Below are 17,519 nucleotides of genomic sequence, written 5' to 3' on the forward strand. Positions count from 1 at the left end.
ATGCTTGGTAATAGCTCATACAATTCTTCAGACACCAATCAGAGCTCTCGTTTTCTGGGTGAGATCCACAGGTTTAAGATCAGCAGGCCTGACCCAAGATATGCGCAGACACAAAACCGGGGGTAGTAACAACATACAGTGTTGGTAAATCATGCCTTGATTGGCTCAAAAACTCAACATTGTCTTTGGTGAAACAACACGTGTCCCTTTTTCCTGATGACAAGGGATTACAGGACATTTTACTAGGTCCTGAAGACCATGTCAAAGTGCTTTCAGTATGCAATGTACAATGAAGTTTGGAAAATTTCACAGCAGGAAGCTGCTAAGAAATTGCGCAAAATTGACAGGGCAAATTAGAAAAGGCTATGGCAGTAACAGATATTGGTATGACTACTCTATCCACCAGAATATAATCTGAGGGTAACAGTGTCATCAGCAATTGACATAATTCAGAGTGACATGTCTTCTTTACAACATGAGCAGTCGCAGCTTAGAGCTATACTATTACTGAGTTGGATTCTGCAGATACTTCGAGCTGATTGTGTTCCATAGCGACACCTTAATGCCAATAATTTGTTTTTGCCATATAACCTTACAAACGAACAAACAGTCATGGCAAAGAAAGAAGCAACCTGTTGCTGAAACACCTTCAGTGGAGTGGATAATCATCTGATTTATTGCTCTGCCCATTTCGATATTAGACTTTCAATACTGCTTACCACACCATCAAGTTGGCAGATATGAAGAGCTAGGGGAGGGATATGTACATGCACCAGGGATCTTACCTTTCGAGTTCTGATGTCAGACAGGGAGACTTAGGGTTTTCTTTGCGGTACTAACTACAGAGTTCCATGGGACATTACATTCTTTATTGTGCAGGGAATTTTTGCTTAATGGCGCATGTAATGCTTCTAAGGTAAACTTGTCATGCTACTTGAAGGTTCCCCGGATGCTGTCATTCGTCCGGCTTTCAGATTACTCATGAATGGGAGTTACTTGATGCTGAAGAATCAAGGCTACCATGGGATGAGTTGGGTGTGGCCTATCTAGCAACGGTCTCTGCGGTTGTGACTTGCTGTACACAAGTACTGTTTCTACCTGCCCGCACAGTTAGGGATGCAACGATTTGTCCTTCGATAAAGCTTACAAATGTGCACCATGATGCTTTAAGCAGACTGATAGCCTTATTGTTCCAGAAAGATGTGGCCTTAACATCTGCAAGGGAGACGTTTGATCTCCAAGTTGCAAGGTCCTCTTCTGATATACAGTCGCAACTCTGCACTAATTTCGCACACCACTTTGGGGAGTTTGTGTGCTGCATTTTTAACATGTCTAATACGGTGGGAGTGGCACACTTTTTTAAGTCAATTGGCTCCAGGTTGGGTAGCACCATCCATACAGTCTTCAGAGTTAGTCCATCATTTATACACTCTGTGCTGTTTACTGCTTGTCCTCTTCCTAGGTGTCAGGACTGTGCTTTTAATTTTTTTGCTCAGCAATGGATGTCCCACTACAAATTCAAATGGTGATAGCACTACCACCCAAGCTCCCGTGTTGTGAATGCATGATACAGTGCTTTGGTGCACCCTTACCTCAGAAACTGAACAACCACTGGTTCTTGTCCTTTTGGCTTGTCTTGCTACACTTCGTTCAGCCTGTTTTCCGCTGTCTGCTGTGCACTTTCAAGAGTACCCTGGACATATGCTTGGGATAGCAAATTGGTTCAACCCTCGGACATTGCCCTACTGGTGGCCCTGTGACCTGCTCACTTGTACTGTTGTTCCTTGAGCTTGCCATTGCTCCTGAATGCATATTATGAGCCCTCCTGGGATGCTTTGGCTCTATGCGATCTGGATCCTGGCTCTTCATCTGGGGAATCAGCACTGGCTGTTCTTCCAATGGTGGATGCTGAGGGGGATGGACTGGAACATCTTTGCTCTATAGACCTAATGAGTTGGGGGCCTCTGGGATCATCGTCAGTGATTGCTGGAAACAGCAATGTTTTGCCTACTACTCGGAACACGTAAACAATCTGGCTCTTTGGAGTTGTGGGAGTTTATTTTTAATTCAGACTTGTTTTAACATGATAAATTCTTTACACATTACCTTTGAACGCATTTTTAAATTTGCTTTTTGAATATGGCTTTCTGTATGCTTTTATCCTTAAACTTAAAATGTAAAAACGAAACAATTGCCAGTACTGAGCAATGATTATGAGAATAGATTTTTCAACTGCATGTATGACTAAAACATATAAATGCACTTGGAGATTAATCCATCAGTTATTGTTTTTTACTTTCAGAACCAATTAGACCATATTTTTATCAAAAGCATTTTATATACATGTGTAAAAAGACAATAAATCAAACAACAAAGAAAAAATCCTATGCACAACTAACTACACTTCAAGGTGACACCCCCAATCAATCAAAACCTTTCACTCACACAATCAATCCAACACTCTTCCACAACCACAACAAATTCTCACTCTTGTCATCCATATAACAACCCAGTGCTAATTCAACTGGTGAATATACAAACTAATCCCCACGTCAAATGATAATTCCAAAGTACTTCTAGCACATATAGGAATAGTTCTGAGTAAACAGTCTTCCAAACATAAACGTCTAAATTCGTTCAATTGACAAATTAATCACTCAATAACCACAATTCTTTTGACGGGGACAACGAAAACGGGGTCGACGCGTTTCGAACCAGACCCTTTGTCCGGTTCTCAACAGGACCATAAATATTCATAAAACAAAAAGAAACCTTCGTGAATACACAACTACTGACTATGTTGAACCACCACCGGAGTCTGCCACCTACCTTGTTAATGAAGCAGAAGCTATGATGAGTTCAACAACGGGGGTGTTTTATATAGATCTAGGGAAGACACAACAAGACATCAAACATACAGTCAGCCTAATGTCAAGTGAGGTGTTATCTGACCTACAGTGACATAAGGGCATTATTCTTACCGATCAATCAAGTCTCTGTGTGGCATCTAATTTAATTCAAGGGTGTGTAGTTCCTCGACCGCTGTGAAGTTTACTGCGGGGCCATAATGTAGTCGGGGCGGGCTCGGTCCAATCCTTACCAAACCTAAAGGCACAGAAGAAACCTGTCAGGGCTTCTATTCAAATAAGCGCTCTGAAATTAATGGCCGTGGTGCCATGGGGCTCCTTTTTTTTTTTTTTTTTTTAAACAGGGGAACCCGAATAACCCAAAGGCATCTGGGAATAAAGCAACTTAAACAAAAACAATGCCTATGGTAAACTTTTTTTATATTTAGGTGTCGAGAGGACACCACTAATTGTCCTTTCTTAGCCTAGAATCATGGTCATAAAGAAATAAATCTAAATTGGATCAAAGACTCTTGTTATCCTATATACATTAAAGCTACATAAATCACTCGTATGAGAAATATTATAGCTGTTTATTATTTCTTTTAGCTTATTTATTCTTTTCTTTTTAGTACCTCATATTTTTACCAAACATATATACAAACCAAATATGCAGAATTTATACAATAAACACAAATGACAATTCAAAGGTAACCAATTATGTTGGTTTAAATAGCCCACAATTATTTCAAATAGAAGGACGTTGACTTGTAATTATGTCACAGCATTCCCTTAATATGGTCATCAACAAAAAACATATATAGGAGCTTCAAAGGGTAAATTCTTTTCTCCCTCTAAAATATATCAGGCTCCCAAATCATATAATGACATATATTCTATCTCAATTTTCTTATGTTGATGCCTTATCATATACAGTCGACGCGTTTCAGCCTTTTTTCTACATCAGGCCTCTTCAGGACTTTTGGGCAATTCAACCAATCTATTCCTATAGGTTAAGATGTAAATAGACTATTAGTATATTCTCCTTCTTACATTCTATTATCATGTGTACACACACCACTCAACAGAAAAGATACAAAACTCTAAAAAACACTAAAAAACAATCCAATTGCAATATAATTCCCTCGAGGTTATAGCAGCACATAGTTAATTAAATATAACACCCAAAGTGACTAGGATATATTAAACACATAAAAAAAGACCAAGAAATTATATTAACTGAAAGTCACTATACACTATTGTGGCCCTTATCACCCAAAACGTGATTAGTTCCTCATCATAGGCCCTTTGTAAACGGACCACGTACCTTTGATCAATCTCTTTTGAAATTCAATCCAACCAATGGGGTCATTTTGTAGCCATTAAGGCGATTATGGGGAAAATTAACTTCGGTCCACCTGGTATCCACCTCCTGCATGAACAAGTAATAGTTGTCTAACTGTAGCTTAGTATGTCAAACAACTAAGGAGACTCAAAAATAATTTACACTCTTACCCGTTTCTAAGGGGCCAATGCTCACGTATTCACGTAGGGCAGATACATTGTTATCTGTAAAGGATAAAACGTTTGTTTAGAACTCGCCCCAAAACTTAAGAACGAGATAACTATAGCGCCGCACTAAATACAAGAAACAGCGTGCTCACCATAATGAGACACTCTATCTGGAAAATAGGGACTAAAGTTCAAGTTTCACCAATCAAAAAGCTGCATATCTATTACGACGTACATACGTCACTCGGAGGTGGGCTGGCTTATCTGCGGAGACCGCTATGTTTGGCAAAACATTACGTACTAAGTTCATAAAAAGAGGACTCGCAGCGTGACTCGCAACGGAGGAGCTTTATCATTTAAACGGACCTTTTGACAGTGGGGAGCAAATACGGCCGCCCATATGTGTAGAATGAAGAAACGTTCAAATAAGCATAACAATATTAAGAAGGGAGCATGCCACTGTACCCTAACATCTGAAATTAAAGAACAAAACCAGCGTTTTTAATCAATCATACTGGTGAATGAAATCTAAAATTAGACTCTTTAAGAAACTAAAATAGAAACCTTATAACCCATATATGCTGCCAGCCTCTTACATTCTAATAACCTGTCAAAGGTATTTACAAGTGGGTAATTAAAAGTTAAAAAACATCAATTCAAAAAACCAGTCATCTTATATTCATGTCTCAATCCAATATATTTTCAAACTTTTATGTTTCTTATTACAAAACATAGTCACAGCATAACCTGACAAGCACTTCAGAAGCCCATTGATATATAGTATGACAGGATACAATCATAGTAGCAAAGCCCATATCTCATCTTTGTCATTGAGACCAGTTTTAGATGTTTGGTACTTCTCTATTAGCCTTGCCTCTAGACGGTTAAGCTTGATTTCAAGGGGCAGCGGGAACCTGAATAGGTTCCATTTGCTCTTGAAAACTACCTGGGAACTGTAGTTTTAAAACGTATGGCCAATCCTGAGCTTCAACTGGGAGTCACGTGATCGGGTACCATGTAGTTTAGGTAACCAAGGTACCGAGTAAGGCTGAGTCCAAATAACTTAAAAACTAAACAATTGCCAGTACTGGGCAATGATTATGAGAATAGATTTTTCAACTGCATGTATGACTAAAACATAGAAATGCACTTTGAGATTAATCCATCAGTTATTGTTTTTTCTGAAGCCCGCGATTCACATTTTATTCAAGGTAGATGGATCTTGAAGTAGGTCTATTCGGCAGTGCCGTGATTACACCAGCCCTATTATAGGGCATCGAATCTAAATTTGGACACCAATTATTTCGCACCAATAGTGCGGAGAACAATGGAGGATCTATACAATTACAAAAGGGGGTGGGGTCGCACACTACTCACACACCGGCTGTGTCGCCCCTAAGGACTCTGGTCAATGTAGTAAAGTGTTCGCGATGCATCAACTTTCGATCTTCTGCTATCTTCGCTGTCTTCGCCATCCCTGGACACGTGTTTCGGGGTATCACCCCTTGTCAGCAGGGATAGGCCGTGTACTGGGGTTGCCGATGGCTGCCAATATCTGCCAGGTATAGTAACACTCAGGCGCGTAGGTGCGGGATCCCAGGCTCGTCAGCCCACTGCTCACTGGAGCTTTAAAGTTACAAAAGGGGGTGGGGTCGCACACTACTCACACACCGGCTGTGTCGCCCCTAAGGACTCTGGTCATTGTAGTAAAGTGTTTGCGATGCATCATCTTTCGATCTTCTGCTATCTTTGCTGTCTTCGCCATCCCTGGACACGTGTTTCGGGGTATCACCCCTCGTCAGCAGGGATAGGCCGTGTACTGGGGTTGCCGATGGCTGCCAATATCTGCCAGGTATAGTACCACTCAGGCGTGTAGGTAAATACTTGAACATGCATCTGTTGAATTATAGCGTCCGAGCAATCTTTGGAATAAATATTCCCGCCGCGCATGAATGGGACGGCAACAATCTCTTATGAAAGGACATTCGGGATCTTCCGCAAGTATGGTATCCGTATGGTGACTTTGTTAGTGGACAATTTCAATAAAGTTGTTGTGGTAACCTTGGTTACCTAAACTACATGGTACCCGATCACGTGACTCCCAGTTGACGCTCCGGATTGGCCATACGTTTTAAAACTACAGTTCCCATCAGTCTGGGCATGCCCCTGACTCTTCTGGGTACGAACGCCGCACGCCAGAGCAGAAGGTGATGTAGGCAGTTTTCAAGAGCAAATGGAACCTATTCAGGTACCAACTGCCCAATGGCACCAAGGCCATTATTTCAGAGCGCTTATTTGAATAGAAGCCCTGACAGGTTTCTTCTGTGCCTTTAGGTTTGGTAAGGATTGGCCGAGCCCGCCCCGACTACGTTATGGCCCCGCAGTAGACTTTGCAGCGGTCGAGGAACTACACACCCTTGAATTGAATTAGATGCCACACAGAGACTTGGCTGATCCGTAAGAATAATGCCCGTATGTCACTGTAGGTCAGATAACACCTCACTTGACATTAGGTGGACTGTATGTTTGATGTCTTGTGTCTTCCCTAGATCTATATAAAACACCCCCGTTGTTGAACTCGTCATAGCTTCTGCTTCATTAACAAGGTAGGCGTCAGACTCCGGTGGTGGTTGTTTTTTAAATTCAAAATAGTCAGTAGTTGTGTATTCACGAAGGTTTCTTTTTGTTTTCAGAATATTTATGGTTCTGATGAGAACCGGACAAAGGGTCTGGTTTGAAACGCGTTGACCCCGTTTTTGTTGTCCCCGTCAAAAGAATTGTGGTTATTGATTAATTAATTTGTCAATTGAACGAATTAAGACGTTTATGTTTGGAAGACTGTTTACTCAGAACTATTCCTACATGTGCTAGAAGTACTTTGGAATTATCATTTGACGTGGGGATTAGTTTGTATATTCACCAGTTGAATTAGCACAGGGTTGTTATATGGATGACAAGAGTGAGAATGTGTTGTGGTTGTGGAAGAGTTTTGGATTGATTGTGTGAGTGAAAGGTTTTGCTTGATTGGGTGTGTCGCCTTGAAGTGTAGTTAGTTGTGCATAGGATTTTGTCTTTGTTGTTTGATTTATTGTCTTTTTACACATGTATATAAAATGCTTTTGATAAAAATATGGTCTAATTGGTTCTGAAAATAAAAAACAATAACTGATGGATTAATCTTTAAGTGCATTTATATGTTTTAGTCATACATGCAGTTGAAAAATCTATTCTCATAATCATTGCTCAGTACTGGCAATTGTTTAGTTTTTACGGTATTTGGACTCGGCCTTACTGAGGTGAGTCAAGGCCCTTGGTTGTTTTCTACTTTATCCTCAAACTAGCATAGTGTCTTTTTATAATTTTAAGTGTTTTTATGCTTTTACATAGGTCTAGCATTGTATTTAGATAGCTTTATTTCTTTGTCTTACATCCATAAAGTGGGTGTCTGTGAGGTTGTCACTGGTTGAGGCGGACTGCTTTGTGCTATATGCAAAACAGAACACACTGGAGAGGTTCTTTTCAAGGGACTCTTATGAGGATGTTTTATTTACAGACCAAAAACAAAAAAACAACAAAGGAATGGTAGTTTCCTGTTTGGTGGTTCCCTCTTGGTTCGGGGACAGGGCTGGGAGAAGAAGGCAATGGATTAGGGAGTATGGGATGACACAGTTCACGTCCACTGGTGGTATTTTTCTTGTTGGTGTTGTCTTCTCTTGCTTAACCCACGACCCTCCTGGGCCGTGGGGGTGAGACTCGCAGCCTCTCCTCCAACCGTTGGAGCGCTGGACTTGAGCGCGTTACTCCTAGAGCGGTCGTCAGTGCACTACTTCTCCTCGTCTGAGTGCCGTACGTCCTTGATCACAGTCTCCTCCGTCGCTTCATTCTTGTCCTTGTTCACTCTGTCTTCACTCGCCTCTTCTCCTTCGTTCGCCTCCTCTCCTTCTTCCGTGTGTCTTGGTGCTCCCGACTCCACCTTCTTATTCACCACAGTCCCGCCTGGGTCGACTCTGATTGGTGCGCCGTCAGGAACGTCCGGTTGGTCCGCTAGACTGTTATGTTATGTTATGTTAAATTGCGTTTATATAGCGCTCGGCTACTCTAACAGAGTGTCCCGGCACTTTCCACAGGCAGCTCAAGTGTAGAACAACATAAAAAGAAAAAGCAGACTCAAAAGAAAAAGACACCCACTAAACAGAAAGATTAAAAAGCCAGGTCTTCAGATTTTTCCTGAATTGAAGCAGATTGGGGATACTGCGTAGTGCCAACGGAAGCGAATTCCACAGCTGGGGGGCCTTGAGGCTAAAAGAACGCCCCCCGATGCGGGCCTTCCTCACACGCGGAACCACAGCAGTGAAGAGGGATTCAGAGCGCAGTGAGCGGGCAGGGCAATAGAAAGCCAATCTCTTCTGCAAATATCCCGCACCTGAGCCAAACAATGCTTTGTGCATCAGCGTCAGGGATTTAAACATAATCCGCTTCCGGATCAGCAACCAGTGGAGCGTCTGCAGCAACCCAGAGGCTCGTGCTCGCCTATGCAGACCAAAAATCGCACGGGCTGCAGAGTTTTGTACCACCTGCAGGCGCTGGACCAAGTAATCCGGGAGGCCTAAGAAAAGGGCATTGGCATAATCTAACCTGGATCCGATGAGCGCCTGCACTGTAATCCGCCTGTGCTCCGCAGATAATAAAGGAAGAAACTTGTGGAGCATCTTCATAATACCAAAGCAGGTGCCGGACAGGCCGAAAACGTGCGCTCTCAATGAGAGCTTGTTATCCAGCTTAACGTCAAGGTTCTTGGCAACCAAAGAGGATTGTGCCGGGGACACATAGCGGCCAGCCACCATTGCCGCCACTCGGGGTCGGTGGCACAGCCAAAGAATAAAACCTCCGACTTGCTGGAGTTGGCCTTCAGACTGTTCCGCTGGAACCATCCAAAAACCATACCCAGACAGTCCCGAATTCTCTCCCCATCAAATGGCTGATCTTTACCACATGTGAAGAGGAGTTGCGTGTCGTCGGTGTAGGACACGATCTGGGCTCCGTAAGCCTCCACCGCAGCCGCCAGAGGGGACATAAAGATGTTAAACAACGACGGGCTCAACACAGAACCCTGTGGAACCCCGACTCCCAATGGCGGCATCTCGGCGGAGCTCTGGGAAACCCAGATCGTCTGGCGGCGGCCATCCAAAAAAGATGTAAACCATTTGAGCACCGTCCCCCTTAGGCCGATGTCATAAAGCCTGGCCAGGAGCGCCTCATGGGGGACGGTGTCGAAGGCCGCCGACAGGTCCAGCATGACTAACATGGCCTTGCCACCCACATCCAAGGTCTCCCTGATGATCTCTGAGACCTCCACCAACGCCGTTTCCGTGCTAAAATTGGGACGGAAACCGGATTGGGATGGATGGAGCAAGTTGTTGGATTCTAGGAAGCTCGACAAGACGTCATGAACATGTTTCTCGGTGATCTTAGCCAAAGCCGGGAGAAGTGAAATTGGCCTGTAATCGGCCAAAACCTCGGCATCAAGGCCAGGCTTTTTCAGGAGGGGGATCACCATCGCCCTTTTCCAGGTGCGTGGGACACTCCCCTCCCTCAGGGAGGCATTGAGGATCGGGTTGACCAGAGGGTTCACCACCGCCGCCATCCCAGCCAAAAATTTGGCAGGGCAAGGGTCAAGTGGCGAGCCAGATTTAAGACTGGCCAGCAGCACCCGGGACGCATCACTGGAGACCGGTGGAAAGTCTGCCAGCACTGCCGTCGACGTGGACGATGTTCCATGTCCTGCCCCGGGGCCACAACAACCCTCCTCCGAGCTCTCCACGAAGGAGGCCTGAATTGCCTTAATCTTGTCGGTGAAAAAAGTGGCAAGGTCACACGCCCAGGCATCTGATGATACTGGCGGGGGTGAGTAGGAGCTCGGGGTCGTGAACTCCTTCACGATCGTGCTGCTGACCCGACTTTCTGTTTGCCACATAGCGGCCGCAGTATTGTACTGATCGGGCGGTGCGCTTTGTAGCAGAGGGGAATCCTCACAGTGTCACATGGACATTTTAGTCTGGTTGAGAAATGACATCTTTTCATGCTCACGTTTTTAAGTTGCCTTCGCTCTCCTTAAAACATTGACATTTACCACACATTCCTTTACATGCATACAGAATAACATTCCTCAAATTCAGTTTGATTACAATACCACTTTGTACGCACCATATCAGAAAACCTTGAACACTCTGTACAAGGGCTAAGTTCAGCAAACAAGATGTTATTTGCTTTTGGTCGCTTGGCGACTGAGCTATCACAATAGAATAAACCATAGCGGCCTGACTGGGGTTTTGGCATGGTAACATGGAGGATGTTATTACATATATATGTGACATCAGGCCTTTGTTTATTCAGAGAAGCATTTCACTGGCACTGAGAGGTTGGTCCGTGCCAGAACCATGCCGGAATTCCAGCTCAGATGATTCCTGTCACCTCATGCAAGAGATGCTGTTCTACTCTACACCAAGACTAGCAGCTCGTTGACAGTTAGTTACGGATAATGGGGAGTTAGACCACCCAGACAGGGATTTGGTGGATCCACTCACCTTGGACACAGGGTAGAATGTGCAAGTTAGGAGTAGTTGTATGCAATGATATAGTTTTCTGTAATATGAAAAATGGTTGAATTGTTCATCTTTTTCACCTTTCTTGTAATGCTAATAACATTATCCTGTTTCCTTCTATTAATGATTGCAAGGCATATATTTTACTCAAGAACCACAATGATTCAATAAATATTGAAACTACATGTTGTGTATTTCTTGTGCATCTCTGTAACCCCTTCGATGCTCATGACGAGCTCAGCTCGTCATGAAGTACACCTCTCGTGTGCTCATGACGAGCTGAGCTCGTCATGAAAAAGGGGATTCAATAACTTTCAGCACAGGAGGGGGATCAGCTTAGCACCCAAGGTGTTAAGCACCCATAAGTAGATGAGCAAAAGGGTTCTGGATCTGTTAACACAATGTACTTGGGGGATCAGGGTTGTCATGTTCTGAGGTTGCACACATGTGTTACTCTGTTGGGTTAGGGGTACAAAAGGTGCTCTGTGACCTGTCAGGACCATAGGTCAATATATCCTGAGGGGAGCTCAGAATCAGTCTTGCACCAATCCATTTATGTTGTCCAACAAACGCACAGTTTTACTTGAGAAAGTACGGGCCAAACAACACTTCCTAATGGGGTGAACACAGAAAGTCAGCATGATACCTTACATGCCAGTAGCCAGAAATCTCATCTGTGGAGTACCCCAAGGCTCATCCCTTAGCCCGACATCTACATAACACCACTGTCTGACATCATCCGATACCACAACATAAACATCCTCTGCTATACAGAGGTCATCCAACTAATACTCTCTCTTTTAGTCAAGATTCTCGAGACCAGGACCAACTTGCAGTGGCCAGGTGGACGAGGTCCAGGTGCCGCAAGGACAAATCTAAAGTAGTGATTTTTGGAAGCAAAACCTCCCTGTGGGACTCCAACTGGTGGCTGGTGGACTTCAGACACACCCCAACCCCTACCGCCAGAAAGGAAATCACCCTGGAGGAAAATAGGGATTGGCAGCATAAGTGAACTAAGTTACCTCCACCTGCTGAAGATGTTGCAAAAAATCTTTAAGTGACTATCGGAAAACAGTCTCACAAGCCCTCATAACGAGCAGACTGGACTACAGTAATGCACTCTATGCTAAAATCAACAAACAGCTCCTGAACAAACTCCAAACCATCCAGAACTCCACAGCAAGACTCTTCTGCAACCTCCCTCGATGCATCCGCTCCACACCTCAAAGAACTCCACAGTCTCCACATACACAAACACACAACATAGGCCCCATTTACCTCAACACACACATCCACTTCCATTAAATCTCCAGGCACTTCCAGTAAGCTGGATCTCCACCAACCCTCTAGGTACCTCCAGTAAGCCAGATCTCTGACTCGTGCACATCCCTGCATACACAAGAACAGAGCAGGAGTTGTGCCTTCTCACACATTCCCCCAAAGTCTTGGAACAAACCCCACACCACATCAGGTCCTCTGTGTCACTCCTTGAACTCCACAAGAACCTAAAGATATGGATCTTCGATTAACTACAGGCAAGCTCCCACCTACTCACCAGCAAGAGCCTTAATACCCTCACAGGTGATCAGCGCACTATTAAAATCTACATAGCATTGCATAGCCAGATATAACACAGGGGTAAAATGGGGTTTAAAGGAGATATACCAAATAGTGCTAAAATGGGTTGATCCTGGTAAACTTTTAAAAAATCAAAATTGAGTGGCATATGCTGGGACAACAATATTATTTTACATGTTTAATGATGTCTGTGGTTTAATTATTGAGACCAATTAGTGTGTGGGCATAAAGTTGCATTCCAAACATAAAAGGGACACAAAAGGTAGCAAAATTCTTACAAACTCAGTTACCTGTAACTATGAAGGCATTGAGCAATAGATGTACCTTTTGAAACATACCTTGGTAATTCATATGGGGATTTAAAAATATAGCTTTAGGACATACATCCTTGAGGGTCAATAGTAAATGAGCTATGATTGTAGTAGTTATTGCCTCTAAAGCGTGTCAGATTTCTTGACACCTCTTTTTTCGAAAGAGGTTACAATTAATTTTTTTCAGCCAGGCTTTTTCACGAATGTGTTTGTGGACCAGCTAACGTTTAGCATTTGCCAATGTTTGGAAATGAATGTACCCACATAGCTAGTGCAATTTGAGCCGATATACTCATACATGTAATTGTATGCACTTTTTTGGTTTCTTAGGGCCATGTAGATGGAATCCGGATGTTCTACTCCTACTGGTGGCCACGCTGAACCAATAGATACAGTAGACGTTGAACGGTATTGTAAATAAGCAGCTAACAGAGTTTCACAGCATCAATGTACTAGAAGCCAAGAGTGGTCATTACAGTCTAAATACACTTATTTCCACAAGGGAAGGAAGTAATTAATACACAGGCTCAAATTAGTCACACGCTAGTAACCACCAGTATTCTTCGCAGCAGTGCTAATTGCCCCACATACTAACAGAGTCACAAATGTACTGAGCATCATCAGTAAGTTAATTCATATTCACAGACAACTTTTTTACAGTAGTAAATAATTTTACTTCCATATAAACAATATATTTTACAGATCATGGTAAAAATAATAAATATAATTTGATAACATACAATTACATTCATTATATAAATATTGATTCTAGCAATATTTTACACTTTATTTCAGATTGCTCTCTTTAATAAATGCACAGTCCTGGAAGTTGAGTTAAGAATACATGTGGTAGATATCATTAGAAAATGTAACTAATAAATATAAAAAGATGTGGGGTTGTAACTCTAGCAAAATGAATCAATGCAGTTATAATGTCGTCAGGCAATCAGAATGTTCCCCTCTTAATTGTATTCCCTTGCAATGTTCCCCTAATTCCCAATACAAGTGTAAACCTTGTCTGAAGCAATCTATCTTCAGAGTTTTGCCAGCAGATGGCTTGGGTGAGCTCTTGTGGTTGACTGACCGAAATCCATAATCCTACAATTGAAATATTTCATATGTAACACTGTAGCTTTAGAACTGAGCGATGATACAACAAGCAAGAGACATATGAATAAAATATTTTCGAGGAGTTGTATGTACTTAATTTGACAACATGGTTACATGTACACATCTTTTCTAACATCACTAAGGTAGGTTTACAGCATGGTCAGAATTCTTATATAAAGTATTTCATTTGAGTCTACCCCAAGACTCAGGATAGTCTTGAGGCAACGACGGTTAGAGCGGGGCCTCGACAACCTGAGCACGGTCCAGGTGAGGTGAGGTCCAGTCCCCTGTCCAGCTGGATGTCTTCTGCATTCACTGACATGGAGGATTAGCACTTTGCAGGTTGTATTTATTTCAACCTTTATATAATTAATTTCATGGTTACGTTTTTTGTAGATTCACATTTTTTGATGCAGTAGCAGTATATTGAGAGCAGAGGCCCTGACGAAAGCAGAGGGACTATTAGCCCGACTGGCTGAAACATGTTGCCCCTTTTTTCCAACAGTTATTTGTTTCCACTGTTGTTTGCACTGTTCTGGTTTTAATCAGGGGATGTGCCCATATTTCAATTAAACTTGTACTTATTTTTTGACACATTACTCTATTTTAATTCACCGCACTGATATATATTTTTTTGCACTGCTTTTCACTATCACTTCAGCCATCAAAGATTAGCTGTTCAATGGTGGTCCAAAAGTGCTTGTGGGCGTGATCCAGTCCACAAGTTATTGAATGGTAATGGGTCTCGATGATCAAGGGACTTACCATATCTTAAACTGGATGACCATATGATAAGACTGATCACAATGTCCATTTGATGGCAATCCACAGCTGGTGGTCTGGATCGTGTCAAGCTGCACTGCAGTCGTCTGTTTCCATGCACGAGTTTCTTTCACTTCAGGCTTTCTCAGGTGACTTGGGCACTAACTTACTAGTGTGAAGTTAAGGATAGCTCGCCACACTATTGGCCTTTAGACCCCCGGTTCTATTTGTTGTTCATATGTTATATTTGGGGATGTGAACCAGGGCAGGTATTTAAAATCTCCCCACGACCCTCCCTCCCTCTGTTTGTTGTAGTATGTCTATTTGTTGCCTGAAGGTACAGACAGCTTTCATTTAATGGCTAGTATATTCTACTAAAAGCAGACTGCACAATATTGAATAATGACAAACCTGCAATCAGATCATACACTATCACCCACAGAGCTTTAAAATGAATACATCAGTGCAAGTAGGTGAATAGAGTGTTCGCTGGAGCTCCTAAGCCACTTGCAAGAGCAACTAGTCTCTTGAAATCTTATACTCTTACAAGCCCCGAACAGGTCAGTACTTTTATCATAAGAGATCTAAAAACGGATTTACATTTGAAGGACAGAAAAAGCATTAAATGTTTTCAATTAATTGCTACCTTATTTCTTAAATGCTACTACAAACAATTAATTCCATATCTCAGGAAATGGGCTGGTGGAGTACAAGGATGAAGTATACAGTATGGATACTTTTGTAGTTTTTTCTCTATCATCAATCTCTTTGTACACTACTAATCAGTAATATGTAACAGATTGCTTTTTGTGAATCTCTTGTCAGTGATCTAATATTTTTTCAAAAGAAGTCACGTTAAAAATCTGAGTTACACATTTGGGTCAAAAGTGCATAAGGTCCACGTGCGAATTTCTCGACTCCTTAGAAGCTCTTTTTTCATTCACCCCAAAAGCGAACAGAGTAAGATCCCCAGTTGAAATATTGTAATTAGAAGGGCTATATGAGGAATGGATGAAGCTGGTGTGCCAACTCCTACTTCTTTGAGGGACGTGTTTGCCTCTTAACCATCTGGCTTGGTTTTTTTCCCTCTTTCTGTAGGGCTTCATTGTTTTTTCACATTCAATCATGGCCTATAAAAAGATATGAGATAAAAAGGTACTAATTAGTAAAAGAATTCATAGTTCCATAGTCTATTTTATTTTTGAGGAATAAGGTGAAGAATCCATCAACATGCTTTAGGCGGATAAAATGCATTACTGACAAAGAAAGACAAGCCTTCCAAAATTACACCTGCCTAAGAAATCCTTAAGTGTCATACCTAGCCCACCCCTAAACAAATCAACACAATATACTCTAACACCGCTTAGGGATGTCTCCACTCGCCATACTAACACGCCAACACAGAGTATCCGCCTCCCCCTTCCGCTCCGAAGCCACTGAGATCAACTGCGGCGTACCCCAAGGCTCATCCCTCATCCCAACGTTGCACAATGCCTACATGGCACCACTCGCCCACGACGGCACGACCTCAACATCATCTCCTCACCAAGAACCCCCACACCACCAAAACCAACTTCCACGAAGGAATGAAGGCCTCACCGACTGGATGAGGAAGAGCCAACTGAAGCTGAACTCAGACAAGATGGAGGTCCTCATCCTTGGATCCACCCCCTCGGCCTGGTGGCTGACTGCACTAGGAACACCCCCAACACCCACTGACCACACACGCAACCTAGGGGTCATCCTCGACTCTACCCTCTCCATGACGAAGCATGTCAACGCTGTCTCCTCCTCCTCCTTCAACACCCTCCGCCTGCTTCGCAGGATCTTCAAGTGGATTCCCACCGAAACGAGAAGGACGGTCACCCAGGCCCTCGTCAGCAGTAGACTGGACTACGGAAACACCCTCTACGCAGGAGCCTCGGCCAAACTCCTGAAACGGCTCCAACGCATCCAGAACGCCTCCGCACGCCTGATCCTCGACATGCGTCGCCGCAGACACATCACACCCCACATGAGAGACCTGCACTGGCTCCCTGTCAACAAGAGGATAACCTTCAAACTCCTCACCCACGCACACAAGGCACCCTACAACACCGGACCAGCGTACCTCAACAGTCGACTCAGCCTCTACACCCCCACCTGCCAGCTCCGCTCCACCGTCCCCCTCATTCGAAGAGTGTCGCCGGTGGCAGATCATTCTCCCAGCTCACCGCCAAGACATGGAAAACCCTGCCCATCCGCCTAGGGCAGACCGAAGACCTTCTGACCTTCAGAAGACCACTCAAGACCTGGCTCTTCGAACAGTAGCAGCCTCCCACCCCCCAGCGCCTTGAGACTGTCAGGGGTATGTAGTGCGCTTTACAAATACTATGATTGATTGACACCTCTGTTCATTCTGTGGACCTCCCGGTCTCTTACCAAGACTGCTGCCACTTTACTTTGTATGCATTCACATTTTCCCATACCTGAATCTACCTTTCCACTGGCAAGCTTGCCTGCGCACTGGGTCAGGGTTGACTACTGACTTAACAATCTTTTACTCATGTGGATCAATTGTCTACTGCTAAGCCTGCCTGCTACTTACTGCAGTTTAAAACATCTTTGATTGATTTAACTCTCTTCACATATGCACCCATACAGCTTTTTCAAAGCACACATGTAGTGCATTATTTCACGAGTAGGAGGGTGCAGCAGCTATAAGATTGTGGATTAACTTTCTATTGCTCCCACTCACAGAAGTTAACATTCTATTGCCTGCAGTACTTCTTGAAGTGCCCGAGATTAGGCAGAGAGGA

General features: G+C 43.3%; 1 protein-coding gene across 3 annotated transcripts in view; it reads right to left on the minus strand.

Annotated features, from left to right (window-relative positions):
- LOC144769076 (E3 ubiquitin-protein ligase RNF14-like) overlaps positions 1-17,519 on the minus strand; it is a 506,892-nt gene that overhangs the window by 360,776 nt on the left and 128,597 nt on the right. For 2 of the 3 annotated variants that reach the window (XR_013598662.1, XM_078653076.1), the window contains one exon: positions 13,500-15,851. The exons of the other annotated variant lie outside the window; for it this stretch is intronic. Coding sequence is in view for 1 of the 2 variants with exons in the window: in XM_078653076.1 (XP_078509202.1) it covers positions 15,845-15,851 (7 nt within the window). In the remaining variant the exon portion in view is untranslated. Of the gene's footprint in view, positions 1-13,499; positions 15,852-17,519 lie in introns of those variants that run through there. 3 annotated transcript variants of the gene reach the window in all.

Source organism: Lissotriton helveticus, chromosome 7, assembly GCF_964261635.1.
Source record: "Lissotriton helveticus chromosome 7, aLisHel1.1, whole genome shotgun sequence".
Taxonomy (NCBI): Eukaryota; Metazoa; Chordata; class Amphibia; order Caudata; family Salamandridae; genus Lissotriton; species Lissotriton helveticus.